General features: G+C 41.3%; 1 protein-coding gene across 1 annotated transcript; it reads right to left on the reverse strand.

Moving 5' to 3' along the window:
- Window positions 1-632: 632 nt before the first annotated feature.
- Window positions 633-17,577, reverse strand: LOC124133870. The gene is made up of 11 exons (XM_048397031.1): window positions 17,331-17,577; window positions 11,564-11,709; window positions 9,689-9,821; window positions 8,931-9,082; window positions 7,851-7,984; window positions 7,540-7,665; window positions 6,069-6,326; window positions 4,838-4,985; window positions 4,290-4,455; window positions 3,755-3,870; window positions 633-3,128 (listed from the first exon to the last, which is right to left on the reverse strand). Exons 1-11 carry the CDS (start codon window positions 17,409-17,411, stop codon window positions 2,537-2,539), a joined length of 2,052 nt encoding a protein of 683 aa, XP_048252988.1. The 5' UTR covers window positions 17,412-17,577; the 3' UTR covers window positions 633-2,536.
- Between the last annotated feature and the right edge of the window lie 492 nt (window positions 17,578-18,069).

The raw sequence follows: 18,069 nt of genomic DNA on the forward strand, positions 1-18,069 counted from the left end.
GGTAAACGTCTGAGACCTGCATCATTTCGGGCTTTCCTCCCACATTAAGCTGACACGCCGGGAATAATGTTAAAATCGGCGTTAAAGCCAACTCACTCACTCACTCACTAATGAAACAAGACCTTCATACAAGAAGCCGTCTACATCGTTTTAAATTTAATCAAAAAAACAAAAGGAAGTGTTGATGCAGCCATTAGATAGCGGTGTTAAGGTCAGTTATTAACCACAGGCTACGGGTTGTGAGTTTGATATCCGTTTATTCCAATAGTAGAGGTAGAAGACACTAATGACACAGTAATGACACAATATACATAACATAAAAACACACCTGGTGAACATATCATCTTAATGAACAAAGTACATTATTGTGCCTGTCTATAGGCTTATACAGGAATTACATCACACAACATTAAACAGGTTACTTATATGATCGCATGTTTTATTGTGATGAGACCTGTGAAGACCTGGGGTAGAATAGGTCTTTAGCAACCCATGCTTACCGCAAAAAGGCGACTATGCTTGTCATAAGAGGCGACTAACGGGATCGGGTGGTCAGGCTCGCTGACTTGGTTGATGCATGTCAAATCCCAAATGCGTGGATCGATGCTCATGAGGTCAATCGCTGGATTGTCTGGTCCAGACTCGATTATTTACAGACCGCCATCACATAGCTGTAATATTGCTGAGTACGGCGTTAAACAACAAAAAGACAAACAAAACATGTGATGACTGTTAACATGAAGACTGTTATAACACATCATAATGAAACAGACTATAGACACTGTACAAAGAAACCTACTTTATGCACATTAAAATACTTTAAAAGGATAAATATCTATAAAAACGGTCGCCCGAATACAATGCACCGGCCGAATGCACTGGTCGAGAGTTCAGTTGTTTGCACAATTTAAGATGACAATCCCTGGATGGTGTGACATCTCCATAATGAAATATGTTCCGCTTTGAGAGCTATGACGTCACAGGATGTTAAGCTTCATATTTGTGCAAATCCTTATGTAATACAGATAAATTGGAGGGCTATAGTCTTGAAACCAAACGAAACTCACGTTTAAACTTAAGCCCAATTTTCACAACAGAAACATAAAATAGTTCATTTCACTTTTCTTAGAGAAATACTGAAAGGTTTGTCAAGAAAATACGAGATTAAAATCCGAGCTTCAGTTGAAATTTCGGAAATTTCTCAATTGCAAAGGCGCCAGTTCAACAGTTGCCTTTGTACATACAAAGATTTTTTAATAATATTGAATCGTTATGAGTGTGGTTCCAAAAGTGAACCCTACGTATATTTTAATGAAGTCCATTTTGAGGGCAAGGAAAATCTAAACATTAAAATTACTTTGAAAAGCTTCCTTGCAAGGGGTAACTGTGAGGAAAAAGCATGTCTCCCTCTGATTATCGTGGTAAAACAGCTTATATACATGCTGGTACAGACTCCATACCCATAACACATCTGACCATAAACCAAAAGATTAAAACACACAATTTTCACACACAACTGACAATACATATATTTCCAGTTCAAAGACCAATAAATCCCACAGACCAAATTTTTCACCACCAAAGACTATGGCCGCAAGAATGTGACCCAGCAGGGGACCAGGGTAAGAACAGTCAACAGCTCTCTGTCTGTCGGGTTGTCAGTCTCGATGATGTGGTTGATTGCGTGACATCGTTCCCTGAAGTTGAGGGACGTTGCTCATCTGATCAACCATCAGAACGATTATGCAACTACAGGCTGTGATGCTCACAAATGTGTGATATCTCGTTCGTTTAACGTTCAATTGATATCGAGAATATTGCCGTAATTCAAGGAAGTAGAAATCTTTTACAAACATTTACAATGCGTGTATGAACGACCATTGTCAGATATTCCTCGCTGGGTTATCGCCATGTACCCTCTGTTTCATGGCTAACCTTTGTTCAGAAGTTGATAAATGGATTGGCACAAGTCTCGTGAATAACTGACAGTGAAAAACAAAAGCTTGAGTAGCATTTGTATGCAAACTTGAAATGGCTGCTGGGTAATAATGTTCAAGACACACCGGCATTTTATTAATATGATATGTACGTCATGTAGTTTATCCCTATTTCGAAAATAGTCTCCATATCTATCTGGATCAGTAAATAAAAGACAAGTCGGTACATCTGACATATAAATGGCTGGATGAGGTCGGAGCGAGTTGGGTTTTACCTCGTGTTAAGCAATACTCCATCTATATCATGGCAAGGACACAAAGAGCTTCTCGCATTGTACCCAAGTGAGAAATCGACAACAGGCCTTAGGCGTGACGACCTGACGCTTTCACAACAGCTGTGATGACATTGTGTTGTTGACATCCCAGTCCTCCGTCAGTCTCATGGCAGAGATGTTTTTAATGTCTTACATTATCTATATTACATCACATCAGAATTAAATCAAACGCAGTACTGGGAACACACTCAGTGGGTCGTGTGTCGAATACATTCATGTCCTTTCGTTATTCTTATTGGTTGACCAGTACATCTTCTAAGTCAACTAAAACATTATCTTTTCATAACGGTCTTCCTGTGAGACGTTGTCATCGATGACAGTGTACTCTGCATCCTCTTCCTCCCCACGTAGATTGCACGGGTCAAGGGTCATATCTCCAGAAACTGGTTGGATGTATGATGTAACATGACGGCGAGTATCGAGTGTTGCTGCGTCATCGTGACGCGCGTTGTCATCTGGAGAAACGCTTGCTCCCTCTTGGCTCCATGGGTCAAGAGTCATATCTCCAGTTACTGGTTGGATGTATGATGTAACATGACGGCGAGTATCGAATGTTGCTGCGTCACCATGACGTGCGTTGTCATCTGGAGAAACGCTTGCTCCCTCTTGGCTCCACGGGTCAAGGGTCATATCTCCAGCTGCTCCGTGGATGTTTGATGTGTCATCACAGTGAGTGACGTGTGTCCCTCTATGTACGTCATGGAAGCGAAGACGTGTGTAACCATCTAGAGATACACTTGCATCCTGAAGATTTCCTGTAATGGTACCGGGTCTGTTTGGGTTCCTGTTGCATGGCTCATCCATCCCAAATGAGCTGATTTGATCGTTTGCGTCGTCTATGCATTGCGACGTGTCTCTTAAAATCGGAAAAATAACACTTGTTCAATTATTTTCGAATGTTATTACTTACGGAGCATTGTAATAAATCATTTAGATATCAAAGTATTAAGTATTAGATAAGCCAAATATTTTTCTGCTTGAAAACAGTTCAGGGTTACATGTGTCTACAACATTGCTGTACGGAATCATTATTGATAACCCCACTGTGCGCTCCCTGTATCGACGTATATCAATACAATGCAAGATTAAAATATCTAAAAGTTTCGCTGGTTACGTGGGTACACATTTCTTTCAGCCGGGTCCCAAGTGTTTGCGGCCTGATACATGTTGTCAGACACAGAATACTGTTTTAGTGAATGCTTCAAGACAAATATTTCTCTAAAATGAGGAGCCGAACAATGTATTTAGGACATCCAGCATCCCTAGCTTGTAATCATCTTTTGTGTGTAAAACCTGAGGTTAAACTATATTCCTTCAAAACAATCCTAGTTCAAATGGACGGTGCATGATATGTCTTGACGGGATCAGCTCGATTGTATTAAGAGGTCTGATTAGAAAGTTCTTCAGAATGCCTGTCGTCATTGACACCTCTCTTTGTACAACGCAATATGTTATTCAATTGGTATGTCATGTACCACTTACGATTTTCTTTTCCAGATGCCGAAAGCCACCAGAGGGAGTACAGTCATTAGGACAAGTCCTAAAGGAAGTACAACGGCCAGCACATACTGGTCGGTGTCCCAACTGTCATGTGGTCTCTGAAATACACATGTATTGACCTGTAGTAATCTGAACTGATCTAATGAAAGAAAGTGTTACGACATTAACTTGCATATCAAATAAGAATAGTGAGCCCGAGAATAAGATTGAGTTATGATTTCAAATGTTACTTTCAGAGGCGGCTAAATGGATCGGGTGTTCAGGGTCCGTGACAAGACTGATTAATGGTCATTGTATCTCAAGTGTGTTGATTGTTGCCCATGTCGTAAATCACTGGATTGTCTGGTCCAGCCTCGACCTGTTCAGACCTATGGCTGGAATACTTCTTAGTGTGGCGTCACACAACAACAAAACAAACGAATATACGTCCTTACAAAGGCAATACATTTTGTGTTATTTTGTTTTATAGACGTTAACAAGGCATCGACAACAACTTTGTTGGCATCGTGTAGTTTACCTTCACCGTCGACTTCTCTTCTTGTCGGGGAGGGTACAACGGAATAGGCAGATATTCATTGAGGACTTCATCACTGTTGGATTCGAAGATCATATTTACTGAAGCACTGTCCAGAAAGGCGCCGTTCTCCAAAGCTGAATAGAGTTGCACGTACGTTGTAGTATAACTGAAATATATATTCAAAACAAACATAGTTGAGATCGTGACATTTATTGCAGGACTGAATACTCAAATTCTAAAGTCAAGTAGGCCCCTATTTGTCATACTGGTATAGCAGCATCCTGTTTGTCACTCGGGGGCACGGGTAGCCCAGTCGTTTAAGGCACCGCAGTTCTCACTGAAGAGTTGCTTCCTTGGGGTAAGCCAAGACATATGATCATGAATTCGAATCCCTGTTCGCCCCGATTTGTCAGCACTATGACCTGCATCACTTGTGCTTCCTCACACATTGCGCTGACATGCCATGATATAACCGGAATACAGTTGGCGTTGTATCCAACTCACTCATGCAGTCATTCACATACACTCATTCACTGTCTATCACTCACTTGCATTCTGTTTGTGTATTTGTTGTAAACGTGACATCCACTTTTCCTGGAATTTCCCCAAGTTCTGCAATGAGTCTTTTCAAGCCATCAGTCAGGTAACCTCTGTTTGTGTGATCAATCTCTCCCAGGAGCGTGATGTTGACAGTGTCTGAATACAAAGAACATGAGGTTTTTAGGAATAATTATAATGTCATCCAAAGCCTGTATGAAATAATTATTGAAAATGAAGTCTTTGGCTATTTTATCCATTCAAATGTGTTACTTTATTATTAGACAATTCATGATGACGAAATAGTCATTTTAAGAAAAACGTGATTAAGCAAAAATAGCATAATAATCCCCATGAAATCCTCTTTGTCCTTAATTCCATTTTAGTTTTGATAGAACAAGAAATGCCTTTACTTTGGTCTCAATGGGTGGATCAGATGCTCATCAACAATCGTTGTATCAAACAATGTACACAGTCATCTGACTCAATACCTTGGCTGGATACACTGTCCAGAAGGAAAACCAAAAACCATGTAACCTGTGTGTTGTCTGGCGGCATCTATAGTTCCTGTTATGTGGCAGTTCATATCGTTACTTTGTTTCTGATGATAGTTAGTGGTAAATTGATTGAGGCGCTCTTATAATATTGACCTTGGTAGTGACCTTGATAAAGAGTGACCTCCCTTTGATGTTAATGGTCAACCTGCATCCCAGCGCGTGACGCCTTCGCTGCTATCACAGTGTTGAGTTTTCCGCTGTGGGGAGCTTGCCTTCTTCCTTGTTTTACATTTGTTGATGTATGGCATTATTCAAGTCTCGCGAATTCTCTAGAAGGCAGTGGGGCACAGGTGGCCCAGTCGTCTAAGGCACCGCGATTCGATGTGCAGAGTTGCGTCTCTTGAGCAGGCCAGAAACCAATGAATGTGGGTTCGAATCCCGGTTCACCCCGATTATGCTTCTAGGTTTGTCAGCACCATACCCGTGCTCGTGGGTTTCGCCGAAGTAGTAAACGTCTTAGACCTGCATCAATTCAGGCTTCCCCCCCACATTAAGCTGACACGCCGTGACATAACGGCGTTAAACCCACCTCACTCACTCACTATAGAAGGCAGCTGTACCTGTACAAGTGTGAGACGAGGGCGTCAACCTACTTGCCTATTCTGCCTGTTTACTGGATTCAGGAATGCAGCACGGTACTCACTCAAGACATTCATATTAACATATAAGACAACATTTAACCTACCCACACTTTGGCTGCATCTTTCCCCTAACCATGCAAAGTCACAATCACACTTGAACCCAGTTTCCGTCAAGAGGTCCGGTGTACAATTCCCTCTGTTACAGGGGGCGCTGGCACAGAAATTAACCATCTCTTCGCATCTCTCTCCAGTCAACTCAACTGAGCATGCGCAGTTGAAGCCTGTTTCGTTTCCGTCGCATGTTCCTCCATTCAGACATGCCTTCAGTGCACACTGGTTGGTGATGTTTTCACATCGTCTTCCTGAACAAAGTGGTGGAAGTATATAGCGAAAAACAAGCAGCATATGATATGGGGCTTAATGTCGCGTTCAAAATTATTGCAGATTTAGAACGACATGCATGCAGATGTGTGTGTGGCTGCTAGCCCACTGAGATACCGCAATTTAACATCAATACCCAACTCAGCCAGAGTATACTGTTTGCGAGCCGACCAGTCCTCGCTTTATGCCGAGCGCCAGACAAGGTAACAACAATTACCATCTTTTAACGTCTGGTATAACGTGGATCGAAACTTTGCCCCCAACCTTCCACTCTCCGGGCAGACACTCTACCACAAGACCAAAGAGGTGGTCTACACGACCAAATAAACAGAGACTGCTTGCCATCGAAACTGCCCACTGAGTAATGTTGCATTTAAAGGTTTTTAACCCTCCCTCCTCTGTGGAGTTATAACCCGTGAAGATCCGGAGTAGAATAAGATCTTCAGCAACCAATGCTTGCCATACCAGGCGCCTATGCTTGTCGTAGGAGGCGACTAACGGGATCGGGTGGTCAGGCTCACTGACTTGGTTGATGCATGTCATCGATCCCAATTGCGTGGATCGATGCTCATGATATTAATCACTGGATTGACTGGTCCAGACTCGATTATTTACAGACCGCCGTCATGCAGCTGGAATAACAAACCAACCAACTAACTGTAGAGTTACAGCCCGTGTTTCAAGCAGTTAAACCTTGTATTGCTACGTTAAATATATTTGACAAATTGCTTGCACATATGGATCTGTGTGCATAAGCCCGCGTTTGTGTGTGCTTGATTACGTGGTTTCTGTGTGTTCATGTGTTTGGACTCATATTTAAGAAAATGGGGGAGCACTTTAAAAATAAAATATAAACGAAAATAATTCGGGAAGCAAATTAGTCAATTTATTGCTACTTTTTGTTTTATGTGTTTGATACTTCCACTCGATTACTCGACTGGTATCCTTAAAACAAAGTCTGTTGTAGGGGAGGTTGTGTGGATGAGGGGTATGGGGAGTAGGAACCTTGCACTCCCCACCCCATCTCTGCCCGCCTATAGAGATTTTAGGCCGTTGCTGAAACTATGTATCACTACCATACCAGTGAGGGGGACACGAATTTCACATGTAACCATAGAATCGCAAGATGACATGCTATGTGGCCTGTTCCTCTTAGGAATCCAAATGTAGATTGATATGCGATAGTCTACTCACCTTTGATCCCCTCAATACAAATGCACTCAAACCTTCCGGGTGTATTCGTGCAACTGCCTCCATGTTGACACATGTTACTTTCTGTGCATTCATCGATGTCCTGATCGCAGTTATCGCCCTCCCAACCTGCAAGTTTATGATTGAAATGAAGCATCACTGGGTGATACCCTGTCAATCCATGTCATTGTACTTTGGAACCACTTCAATGCGACAGGGTCGTAATACAAGACAAGCCCAATCGTGCTTTCTTTTGAAATTTAATGTATAATGCAGTAACAAAGTCAACACTGACATCAACCTTCTGAACATACCTTCAAAGCACACTTTTGCTCCTGTGTGTGCGTGGCACGTGTAGTGACTCTGGTCAGGAGGGGCTTTGCAATATTTCTCACACCCAGACCCGTACCAGTCCGGGTCGCAGTAGGCACGGACCTGAATCTGTAACCTGAACAAATAATTCACTCCAAACATTTCATTTTGTCATCTTGTTCTCTCATCTTGCTGTGCAAATTCATATGAAAGCACTTTGATTTAGGTGCCTCATCATATAACCACTGCCATAATTGCTTCAATTTGTTTATAAAAAGGGAAACAAATTGAATATGAAACAGTCGGGTTCTATACAATCAGCTCGGGGTTATGATCGAAAGGTGTAATGCAATATTGTTCCACAACCTGGTTATTCTAAGGAGAGGTGAGTTGAACTATTCAGAAATTACTCGATCGAAGTAAATGGTGACAAATTAATGACGGCAACTCGGAGGTGGTCTTAGGTGAGCCTGTGCCCTGTCGTGCTAGAAACAGCTAGTGTGCAACTACGCTTAATAGCTTCATTTGGATTCACCTGGTGCAGGTAACATCTGAATGAAGCCCCGACGCAATCACAATCACTGCAGTCGGTGGAGTACAGAAACATGCAAGGAGAAACAACCCAAGCATTCCATCAACATCCCTCAGAGCAGACACCATTTCAATGTTTATTGCTCCAGCAACTCGACTGAAATATTTCGGAAATAAACGTTTCTCATTCACATTATCTTTTCTTTGTAACAATCCACCCTTCACGATCAATGAATCTGCGTCACTAAACAGTCAAGATTAAAACCGCTCCTGTCACAGAAACATCCCTGTGCCAATGACTGGCCTCTTTATGTTGTAACATGAGCAATACATCGTTATAAGTAAACCTTGGGTGCTAATCAAATGGCCCTGAGGTTTAGATGCATCAGTCAGATCAACATTATGCTGATGCTAGACTGACCATCATTCAAAACCCTAATGGTATCCATAGATTAGACAACATGGGAATCTACTCGCTCTGTTCAAAGTTTTGTTCTGGCCCCCAACCTAATTCTATTGTATCACCACAGTCATGTCTTAGTCTGACTCACCTTGTCCTTCCCAACACTGTGTATGGGGTGTACACGGCTGTCTGTTCTGTAGCAGCGACCTGGATGTTGATCAGCTTGTAGAGTGTGTCCATGTGGTCGTGACTGGGGGTGTCATCATTGTCAAACACCTTCACCGTTATTTGTATTGAGGACTGAAGAAAACAACACGTATATGCTTAGTTTGTTGTTTAACACTACAGACAGCAATATTCCAGCTAAGCTAAAAAAATATGCTTTTACTTAATGAGTGAATGAGTTATGTTTAATGCCGATTTTAACAGTATTCCAGTTATATCACGGCGTGTCAGCTTAATGTGGGAGAAAAGGCCGAAGTGATGCAGGTCTCAGACGTTTACCACTTCGGTGAAACCCACGAGCACGGGTATGGTGCTGACAAACATAGAAACATAATCGGGGTGAACCAGGATACGAACCCACAATCATAGGTTTTTGCGTACCCAAGGGACGTAACTCACAGCGAATTGCATTGCCTTAGACGACTGGGCCACCCGTGCCCCCTTATAACTTAATCATTCACTTGATACATGCATTGTCTTTCTTCTAAATATGTACAATGACACTCGCAGACATTGAGCCTAATCTATGAGTGGCATGGTGAGACCTGTGTCTGTTAGTTTCATTATCAACATTTACAGAACAGTTACGGGTTCATATATGTGGCTTGAAGATTTACAATAAAATCTGACATAAGTGTATTTTACCAATGGATGTAATTTAGATTTAGGTGACACTCCTACCGGTACTGCTTTGGGCACAGGTATGATGATAGGATTCGCTGTTCCTTGAATGCTGCTTCCAAAGTGGATCGTGTTATGGTTATCTATGTAGTTTGTGGCCCCAAAATAAAGAGAGCACGGCGCTCCGTCTGGCCTGGAATAACATAATATTGTTGACCGATGCTGTCAGATCTACAGGTAACATAACTCTACATTACAAACACGACATCTTCCCCTCCTACATATTGTAACCAAAGGCGTAAAGTCACTATATTATTTTACTGAGTAAAGTCAAATGCACTTAAGGACTGATTCATACAGTCTGCACAACGGTTTTTCGATTCATACCTCATTGAACCGACAAAATACACAGTCAATGCGTATGATTAAATTTGACAACAAAAACATACAATAGTTTTTTAACCAAAAACACTTGTTTATATCAAAGCAGACAAAAAATGACGAGATTGATATACATTCTAGGTGTAGGAATACATATTGTGACGTGACATGAATCAGGTGATTGTGTAATTTATGCAGTAGCCAATCAACTGAGAGTTGGATCAAATTTTAAACAAAGTTCATAGGACCTGTCAATCAAGGCAAAAGGCGAGGAGAACTGCAACAGTCAGACTGTAACGAGCGGGAACAAATATGTCCGGGAGAAGGCGGCTGTTTCAAATGACATGGTCACTTACCGCCACACAGTTGGAAAAATGCTAGTTAGAAATGAAACCCGAAGACATGAAAGTTGTGGAACCGAGGCGAGCAGATTAAAAAATGGGCGAGTGAACCTGCTCGTTTGCTGTTTCATTCCTTCTGGGCCTTCTGTCTCAAAGGGTAGTTGGGACACTGAATATGCATGAATTCCGCTAAAAGCCCTGTGCATGATGATACACGTGAGCAGGAAGGGAATTCCATCGACTGTAATATTGGGATTCCCCGACATTCCGTAGTAATAAAAGTAGTCCGCTTCAATGGGCGTGGCTTAACTTTTAACATTTATTGGAAAATGAATGCAATAACACGTGACCAATTCAGCTAACCAGAATGCAGCAATTTCAGTGAACACAAGAAAAATTTAATTATTCAAAAATAGCCCCAAAATTGTTTCAAGTACATAAACACGTGACAAACACATTCGAGGTGATTCTATTGCTAATAGTGAGTGAGTGAGTGAGTTGGGTTTAACGCCGCTTTTAACAGTATTCAAGTTATATCACAGCGTGTCAGCTTAATGTGGGAGGAAAGCCCAAAGCAATGTAGGTCTCAGACGTTTATCACTTCGGTGAAACCCACGAGCTCGGGTACGGTGCTGACAAATCTAGAAACATAATCGGGGCGAACCGGGATTCGAACCCACAATCATAGGTTTCTGGCGTGCCCAAGGAACGCAACTCTGCACAGAGAATCGCGGCGCCTTAGACGACTGGGCCTAGCCGTGCCCCCTTACTTACTTACTTAATCATTCACTTGATACATGTATTGTCTTTCTACTAAATATATAGAATGACGCTGGCAGACATTGAGCCTAATATATAATCGCGTCGCCCCTTCTATTACTAATACATGGTGGGACCTCAACATGAGCAAGGAAATACCTAAACTATTTTCACAGAAGAATCAGAAAGACAACATTAAAATAGCCTTTGTGTGATGTACTTAACCTGATATATGAGTGGTAACAGGGGTCCGGATCATTTTTTGTACACTAGATACGATAGCCTACGCCTAGAAAACTGTCCCTAAATGAACATGTCTCACTCAATAGTGTGTTAAAAAATATATAAAAAGTACCTACTCATCAATACACAAGATAAACATTAACACATTTATCAATGCACAAAGAACGAGTTTTACTGTCACAACACTGTCCACTCATTCCAGGGTACTTACCAATCAATGCACAGGATAAACTTTGGGTCACATTTATCATTGCACCAAATGGTGAGATCATCGTCACAACAATGCCCGCTGATTACTTTCCCATCTGACCAGTAACTGATGAACCGAATGTCCAGTTTGCCGTCAGTCTTCACATACTGTTAAGGTATGAATATACGATTCAGACATTTGTATGTAATAGAAAGTAATATCATCTTGAATATGATATAATAACGTTGACATGAAGAGTGTCGAATTAAGTTCGATTTTTTTCAGTTTGATTGATCAAAATGATTGCGTTCAATCCACATACATCGTAAATCGTAAATCGTGTATCTATTCTTGGTATCGGGTACTCGCCTATTCTTAAATATGTTATATTGTTTACTGTTGGTCATGACACGTTTCCCTTTTGGACAATGTTGTGTTTATCCATACTTGTATTAAGTCATACAAGGCAAGTTTACGATGCAAATAAGTTTTGATAACGATTAGAATGCAACCACGTACGTAAGTATTACATGTAATCTACTAAGTCTAGTTTTTAATGCTGTTGGAAATATTTCCATACCCATACATATTTTATTCTCACAGGCACTATCTTTCATACGGTGTTACCTCAGGATACTTCCGAACGAGCTCTCTTAAATGAACTGAGGTGATTTATTATATCAGCTTATATCTGTTAACTTGCTTGGTCAATAGGAGGCAAGGTGCCTGGGGTGACCCAAACGTTGAAGGCGGCGCAATACGCTGTGCAACGTTTCGCCCTCATGTCAAAATCTTGTGATCGTGGTTTCGAATCAAATACTCGCCATGATATGTATTCACTTTTGTCAGCACCATATCCGTGCTCATTGGTTTCATTTTAAGTGGTAAACGTCTGAGGCCTGCATCAATTTGGGTGTGTTTCCCACATCAAGCTGATAATCCTTAAAACAAATTCATGACAATGTATTGTTAACTAATCTTTTTGTGACTAATATTCATCGCCATCTCCATCTCGTCAGCAGGTAGGCCTAAAATACGGAGGCATTCAGATACATATCAGGGTGATTCTTTTGACAATCACATTGTAAAAACATGTTCATTCCCAGTAAATCTATTGAGGTATTGATTCTACAGTGAACGATCTCAAACTTCAAAGCACTGGAGGTCTATCTCCTGAGTCATTCACTCAATTGAGGATAAAAAATATTTTCCAGTCCGGTTTACAACTCGAAAAGTAATTATCTTGTTATTTGATCTAAAATATAAGTCCTAGTATTTGAAAGCCAGTGTCTTGGGAAGTGAATCATGTTTCATTTGTCGTTAGATGACAATGCATGCACTTAGCTGAAGCATATACAGTGCGAGGACCTTTTAGGAAAACGTTATGGGACAGTCTGAAGCTCTGTGTAGCGACAAGTCAGTATCAAAATCGTTTTTAGGGAACAGCACAGGGATACGGTTGCGGCAGCTATGGAAAGAGTGATTTTGTGAGTGTTGTGTCACTCTACTGTCAGTAACATTCCGACTATATCACGGCGGCCTGGATGAGACAAACCAGTGATAGATAGCATGAGGGAAACGATCACACACTGATGACCAAGTCACACATTATATAATCACCAGATCCTCGTTAGTCGCAGCCTAAGAAATACATTTGTGTGAGACTTGTCCAGAGGATTGGTGGAAACCTTACTGTTTGATTGATATTCTAGAAGTTGGTGAGTAAGTAAGAAAACGTACAACTTTATGGATACCAACGTCTGGTTTATTGCATGTAGGGACGTCTCTTACACCACTCAAGTTTGATAAGGGTGGAAACCTTATCTCACTAGTCATCAGTAGGTGTGTGTGTATGGTTTGACCACAGCTGTGCTCAAATTTACAAGTTGACTTTGTGACTCTGAGTTTAGGTGCATGATCTGATGATCAGATTGACCAGTGTGACCAGATTTCCAGGACCAAGACGTTCGATTTAGTTATTCTGCCGCAACAAGTACTGTACGAGTATTTTTATTGTGGAGTAAACTGTTTTACACATTTAATATACTTGTCTGTTCTTCTTCACTCAGAGAATCAAGGACGAGATCCCGTTTTTTCTCACGTGACTTTTAAAGGCGTGTTACTTCCGCCGGAAGCCAGGGATAAGCCTTTGAAAGTCACGTGAGAAAAGATTTGCCGTCAGTATTCACAATATCCAATAGATATCTCTGCATAAAGCACAGTCGATTGTACGATTCCGACGATATCATGATCATGTGTTTATGAATTACTATCGAAAAGTGATGAAACCAGGTGTTCATGAAAAGGTGAGCGTATCCTGCCCCATCGGTGGCAAACACATGCAAAGGCAAGTCAGTTGTTCGCCTGAAAAAACACGGGAACATCTGGTACAAGTCAAAATGTGCAATTGCATCGAACATAATATCTGTCACTAATGCGTCAAATTTGGAAAGGACCTCCACATGTCCACCATAAAACCTTTTGAAAGCTTCCCTGAGGTCTCGAATGTTGTAAGCTTCTTCAAACACACTTTGCAAGAGTCGCATGACGCTCTTTTTTAAATCTGGGTAGAAAGAGTATGCACTGGTCTTCCTAATTCATAGTTCAGTTGGGTAAATCAGTAGAAGGGGATTGGCTATTTGATGGTGACTGAACGATATCAGATCATCGATATACCTGAAGCTTAAGTTAAACTTCTTGGGCAAATTACCTTGTTTTAACTTTGCCAATCCGATCAGAAATTCCGATTCATATGCATGAAGAAACAAATCCGCAAGAAGGTGAACACAATTGGTGCGCATGGGGATGCCTACTTCTTGCCTAAATGTCTTATCCCCAAACTTTACTAAACGGACTAGTGTACAAACGTTGATGAACAAATCTATGTTCACAATTTGCAAACGACCGTTGCGATATTATCACGGAAGGTGAAATGGTCGGCGTATTCTATTGCACATTCGTTCTTCCTCCATAAACTATTGTCAAACTATTAGATGATATACGTACATATCGTACATTGAAAGAATATGATTATGCACATTTTGATTATATGTATCATGTACTGTCTTGTATCTAAAGTTAAAAACGGAAAGCTAATGGTAACGCGGATATTCATTTCATGTCACCTCAAATGGACAAATAGAAACATCGCTCAACCCAATAATATTTTATCAATGTGATATTCTCCTTCAAAAGCTGGTATTTTCATGCCTCAGCCTACCGTGCAAACCGGAACAACCTCATCGGACGATCTGAAGCAGAAACGTCTCAGGCGGATGTAGCCAGAGTTTTGCACCATCTGTTAAACTTTGTTATTGGCACGAACAGCATTATACCCCGCATAGCCTAAGATTGGATGACCTCGTGGCTGCCAAGGATCGCAACAACATTGTCACCAGCGTATGACGAGTCGAGATTTATGCTGCATCGAGCAGATGGAAGATTTATGATGACCCGATGTCACCATAATGGTTTAGCCGCAAACAGGTTTGGTAGTGGCAGCGCAGTGATCATCCTGAACCCCATACACAGCAACACCACCGGCCGAGTGAAGTAATATTCGCCACCGTGCGATCCGTTCGTCCATGAGCAGGAGGTGACAGACAATACTTCACGCTAATGGCGAACACGCGAGATTCTGAGTTCTTATGACATGGACATTCGTCTTCATATTGGACACGTGTCCTTTGTGCCTTGTCCTCATTTATCAAGTGTTCTGATGACGAAGTGAATGTTTGTTGCTTCCCACACAAAATGGTTATGCGTTTCAGCTGTGGGGGTATATTTTCTCCCCTTACTTCGGTAAATGTCACCAACAGAACCTAACGCAGAGACTTGCATTGAATTGTGACTCTACTTACGAGGGGTGGCTGAAACGTTTTGAGCCTTGTAACGAAGGATGAATAGTACACTCTTATATTTCAGTTGCATGTACTGAGTATATCATGCTTACGGGCTGCATTGAACCACAAACACAACCAGGCAGCATATTTTCATCAAAGTGGCTAGGTATTCTCTGTTGATGAAAATCAACAAAATTGGCTACCACGCTGTCACCAAGTATCTCCAGCTGAAAGGATTAACTCTAACAGCCCTCCATGCAGACATGATGTCACCTTTATAAAATGATTCTCTTCATTGTCACAGAGCAAGTAAACTCAACAGAGAAACTTTGCAAATTTAAATACCTTAGGGTATACTTAATCACAAATGTTTGACCAAAATTTTATTTAAAAAACGGAAACAATAAAAATAATGACAGGCGAAAACGTCCCCCAAGCGAAAATATCCGCCACTGAGTAAATTCCCAGCAGTGAGGTTAAAACGCGTTGCCGTTTTCTACGACGGGCCGACGCCCGGTTTGCCTTCTTCCTCCTCGGATTTTTCAGTTGCAATTGGGACAAAAAGGACAATATTGTGTACAGTGTCACCCTTTTTATCAATTATTTATTTCATTTTTAAAGTAAACGAATGTTAGATGCACGGATGGTCCAGTTGTCTAAGGCGCCGCAATTAGCTGTGCAGAGTTGGGTCCCTTGGGCACGCCAGAAACCTATGATTGTGGGTTCGAATCCCCTGATTATGTTTTTAGGTTTGTCAGTACCATACCCGTGCTCGTGTGTTTCACCGAAGTGGTAAACGTCTGAGACCTGCATCACATAGAACTTTCCTCCCACATTAGGCTGACACGCCGCAATATAACTGTATTATTGTTGAAAGCGGCGTTAAACCCATCTCACTCACTAAACAAACACGATGGTGTTATCCCTCCGCCAGCTGGATTTCACTGTTTATGGTACTTAAACAGGATGTTAGTCATTTAAAGCTCGTTGCAGGACTTTATTTGTTATTTTAAGGAAACATAATGCTAAGATTGCTAAGGTAGTTTCACGCACTCAGCAGTGTATGCAATGTTATTTTTAAAGGATTAACTGAAATAGCAACACTTTAGATTGACTGCCTTCTGACCTATACGTCTAGCAGCAAAGCATCTTTCACTAAGGGAAATGTTGATAATATACATTATATGTTTAAGGATTATCATCGACTCACCACGCGTCACAAAGCCAAAAAAGGAGGCATCTCTCACGAGAGAGTTGAGAACATTTTGAAGAATGAACAGGGTATGACAAAGGTTTCAGCGCGCTGGGTTCTAATCAGAACCGCTGCAGATTCATCATCTCTCATGAAAATGGACATCGTCTTGAAACATTCCTGGTTGATTTTGTTGAGCAGGGTTTGTAGGCAATGATGAGTCTTGGATTGAAATGACACTTTACCATTACACTTTCGTTTGTGTGTTTTATTTTGAAAGTATATCGGATCAGATACCTATTTGACAATACATAAATTAATCACCCAAGTACCTTTTACTTTGGCGCCGGTTTTAGTAATATTCCATCCATAACACAGCGGGGTGGTAGGAGGACACCATAAATGGTATCCAGACATTGAACCCAGGTTGGGAATTCAGCCCAAACTCAAGCGGCGTAATGAACCAACACCCGAATCCCATTTTGCGTTAACGAGAAAGAGGACCGATTATCTCGTTAAAGAAGGTGTGACTTCTGGTCACCTAATAGTCTTATATCGGCACTCTGCTTGTTTCGAAAAATGGATAAATCGACAAACAAGAACCTAGAGCTAAGGCGGTTCACTGCTTTGACGATTTGAATAGAAACCGTTTGGTGAATAGCTTCCTTGTTTATTTTTCAAATTCCGTGTATGTGAATTATATACAATAAAACGAGTTTTAATTTCAGTGTGCAAGTATGACTTAAGCACTTACCGATATCAACAGCAGCCAGAGCCCAAAAACCACACCCAAACAGTGTGCCGGCCAGCATCTACAAGTAGACATCATATCCATGAGTCGTCATCAGAGCTGTTCTGGATGGAGGGTTGTCTCATAAACCCCAAAAGATTACCGGAGACTACAGACGTTCGCGCGCATATCTGTTGAGACAACACTTGACTTGTTATCTTACACTTGACTAAATCATTACTGAATTCGCACCAGGGCGAATGTGGGTCCGTGTTTAATACTTCCTCAGCCTTCTGATACAACGATGTGTCATCGCAATTGAGGAAATATTTGTGGTAAATTGAAATTTAATGTAAATGCAGTAACAAACCCAACACTGACATCAACCTTCTGAAAATACCTTCAAAGCACACATTTGCTCCTGTGTGTGCGTGGCACGTGTAGTGACTCTGGTCAGATGGGGCTTTGCAATATTTCTCACACACTGACCCGTACCAGTCCGGATCGCAGTAGGCACGGACCTCAATCTGTAACCTGAAAAAATAATTCAATCCAAACATTTCAGTTTGTCATCTTGTTCTCTCATCTTGCTGTGTAAATTCATATGAAAGCACTTTGATTTAGGTGCCTCATCATATAACCGCTGCCACAATTGCTTCAGTTTGTGTATAAAAAAAGGAAACAAATTGAATATGAAACAGTCGGGTTCTATACAATAAGCTCTGGGTTGATGGTCGAAAGGTGTAATGTTGTTTCACAACCT

The sequence above is a fragment of the Haliotis rufescens genome, unplaced genomic scaffold, assembly GCF_023055435.1.
Source record: "Haliotis rufescens isolate VD_foot unplaced genomic scaffold, xgHalRufe1.0.p SCAF_16, whole genome shotgun sequence".
Lineage (NCBI taxonomy): Eukaryota > Metazoa > Mollusca > Gastropoda > Lepetellida > Haliotidae > Haliotis > Haliotis rufescens.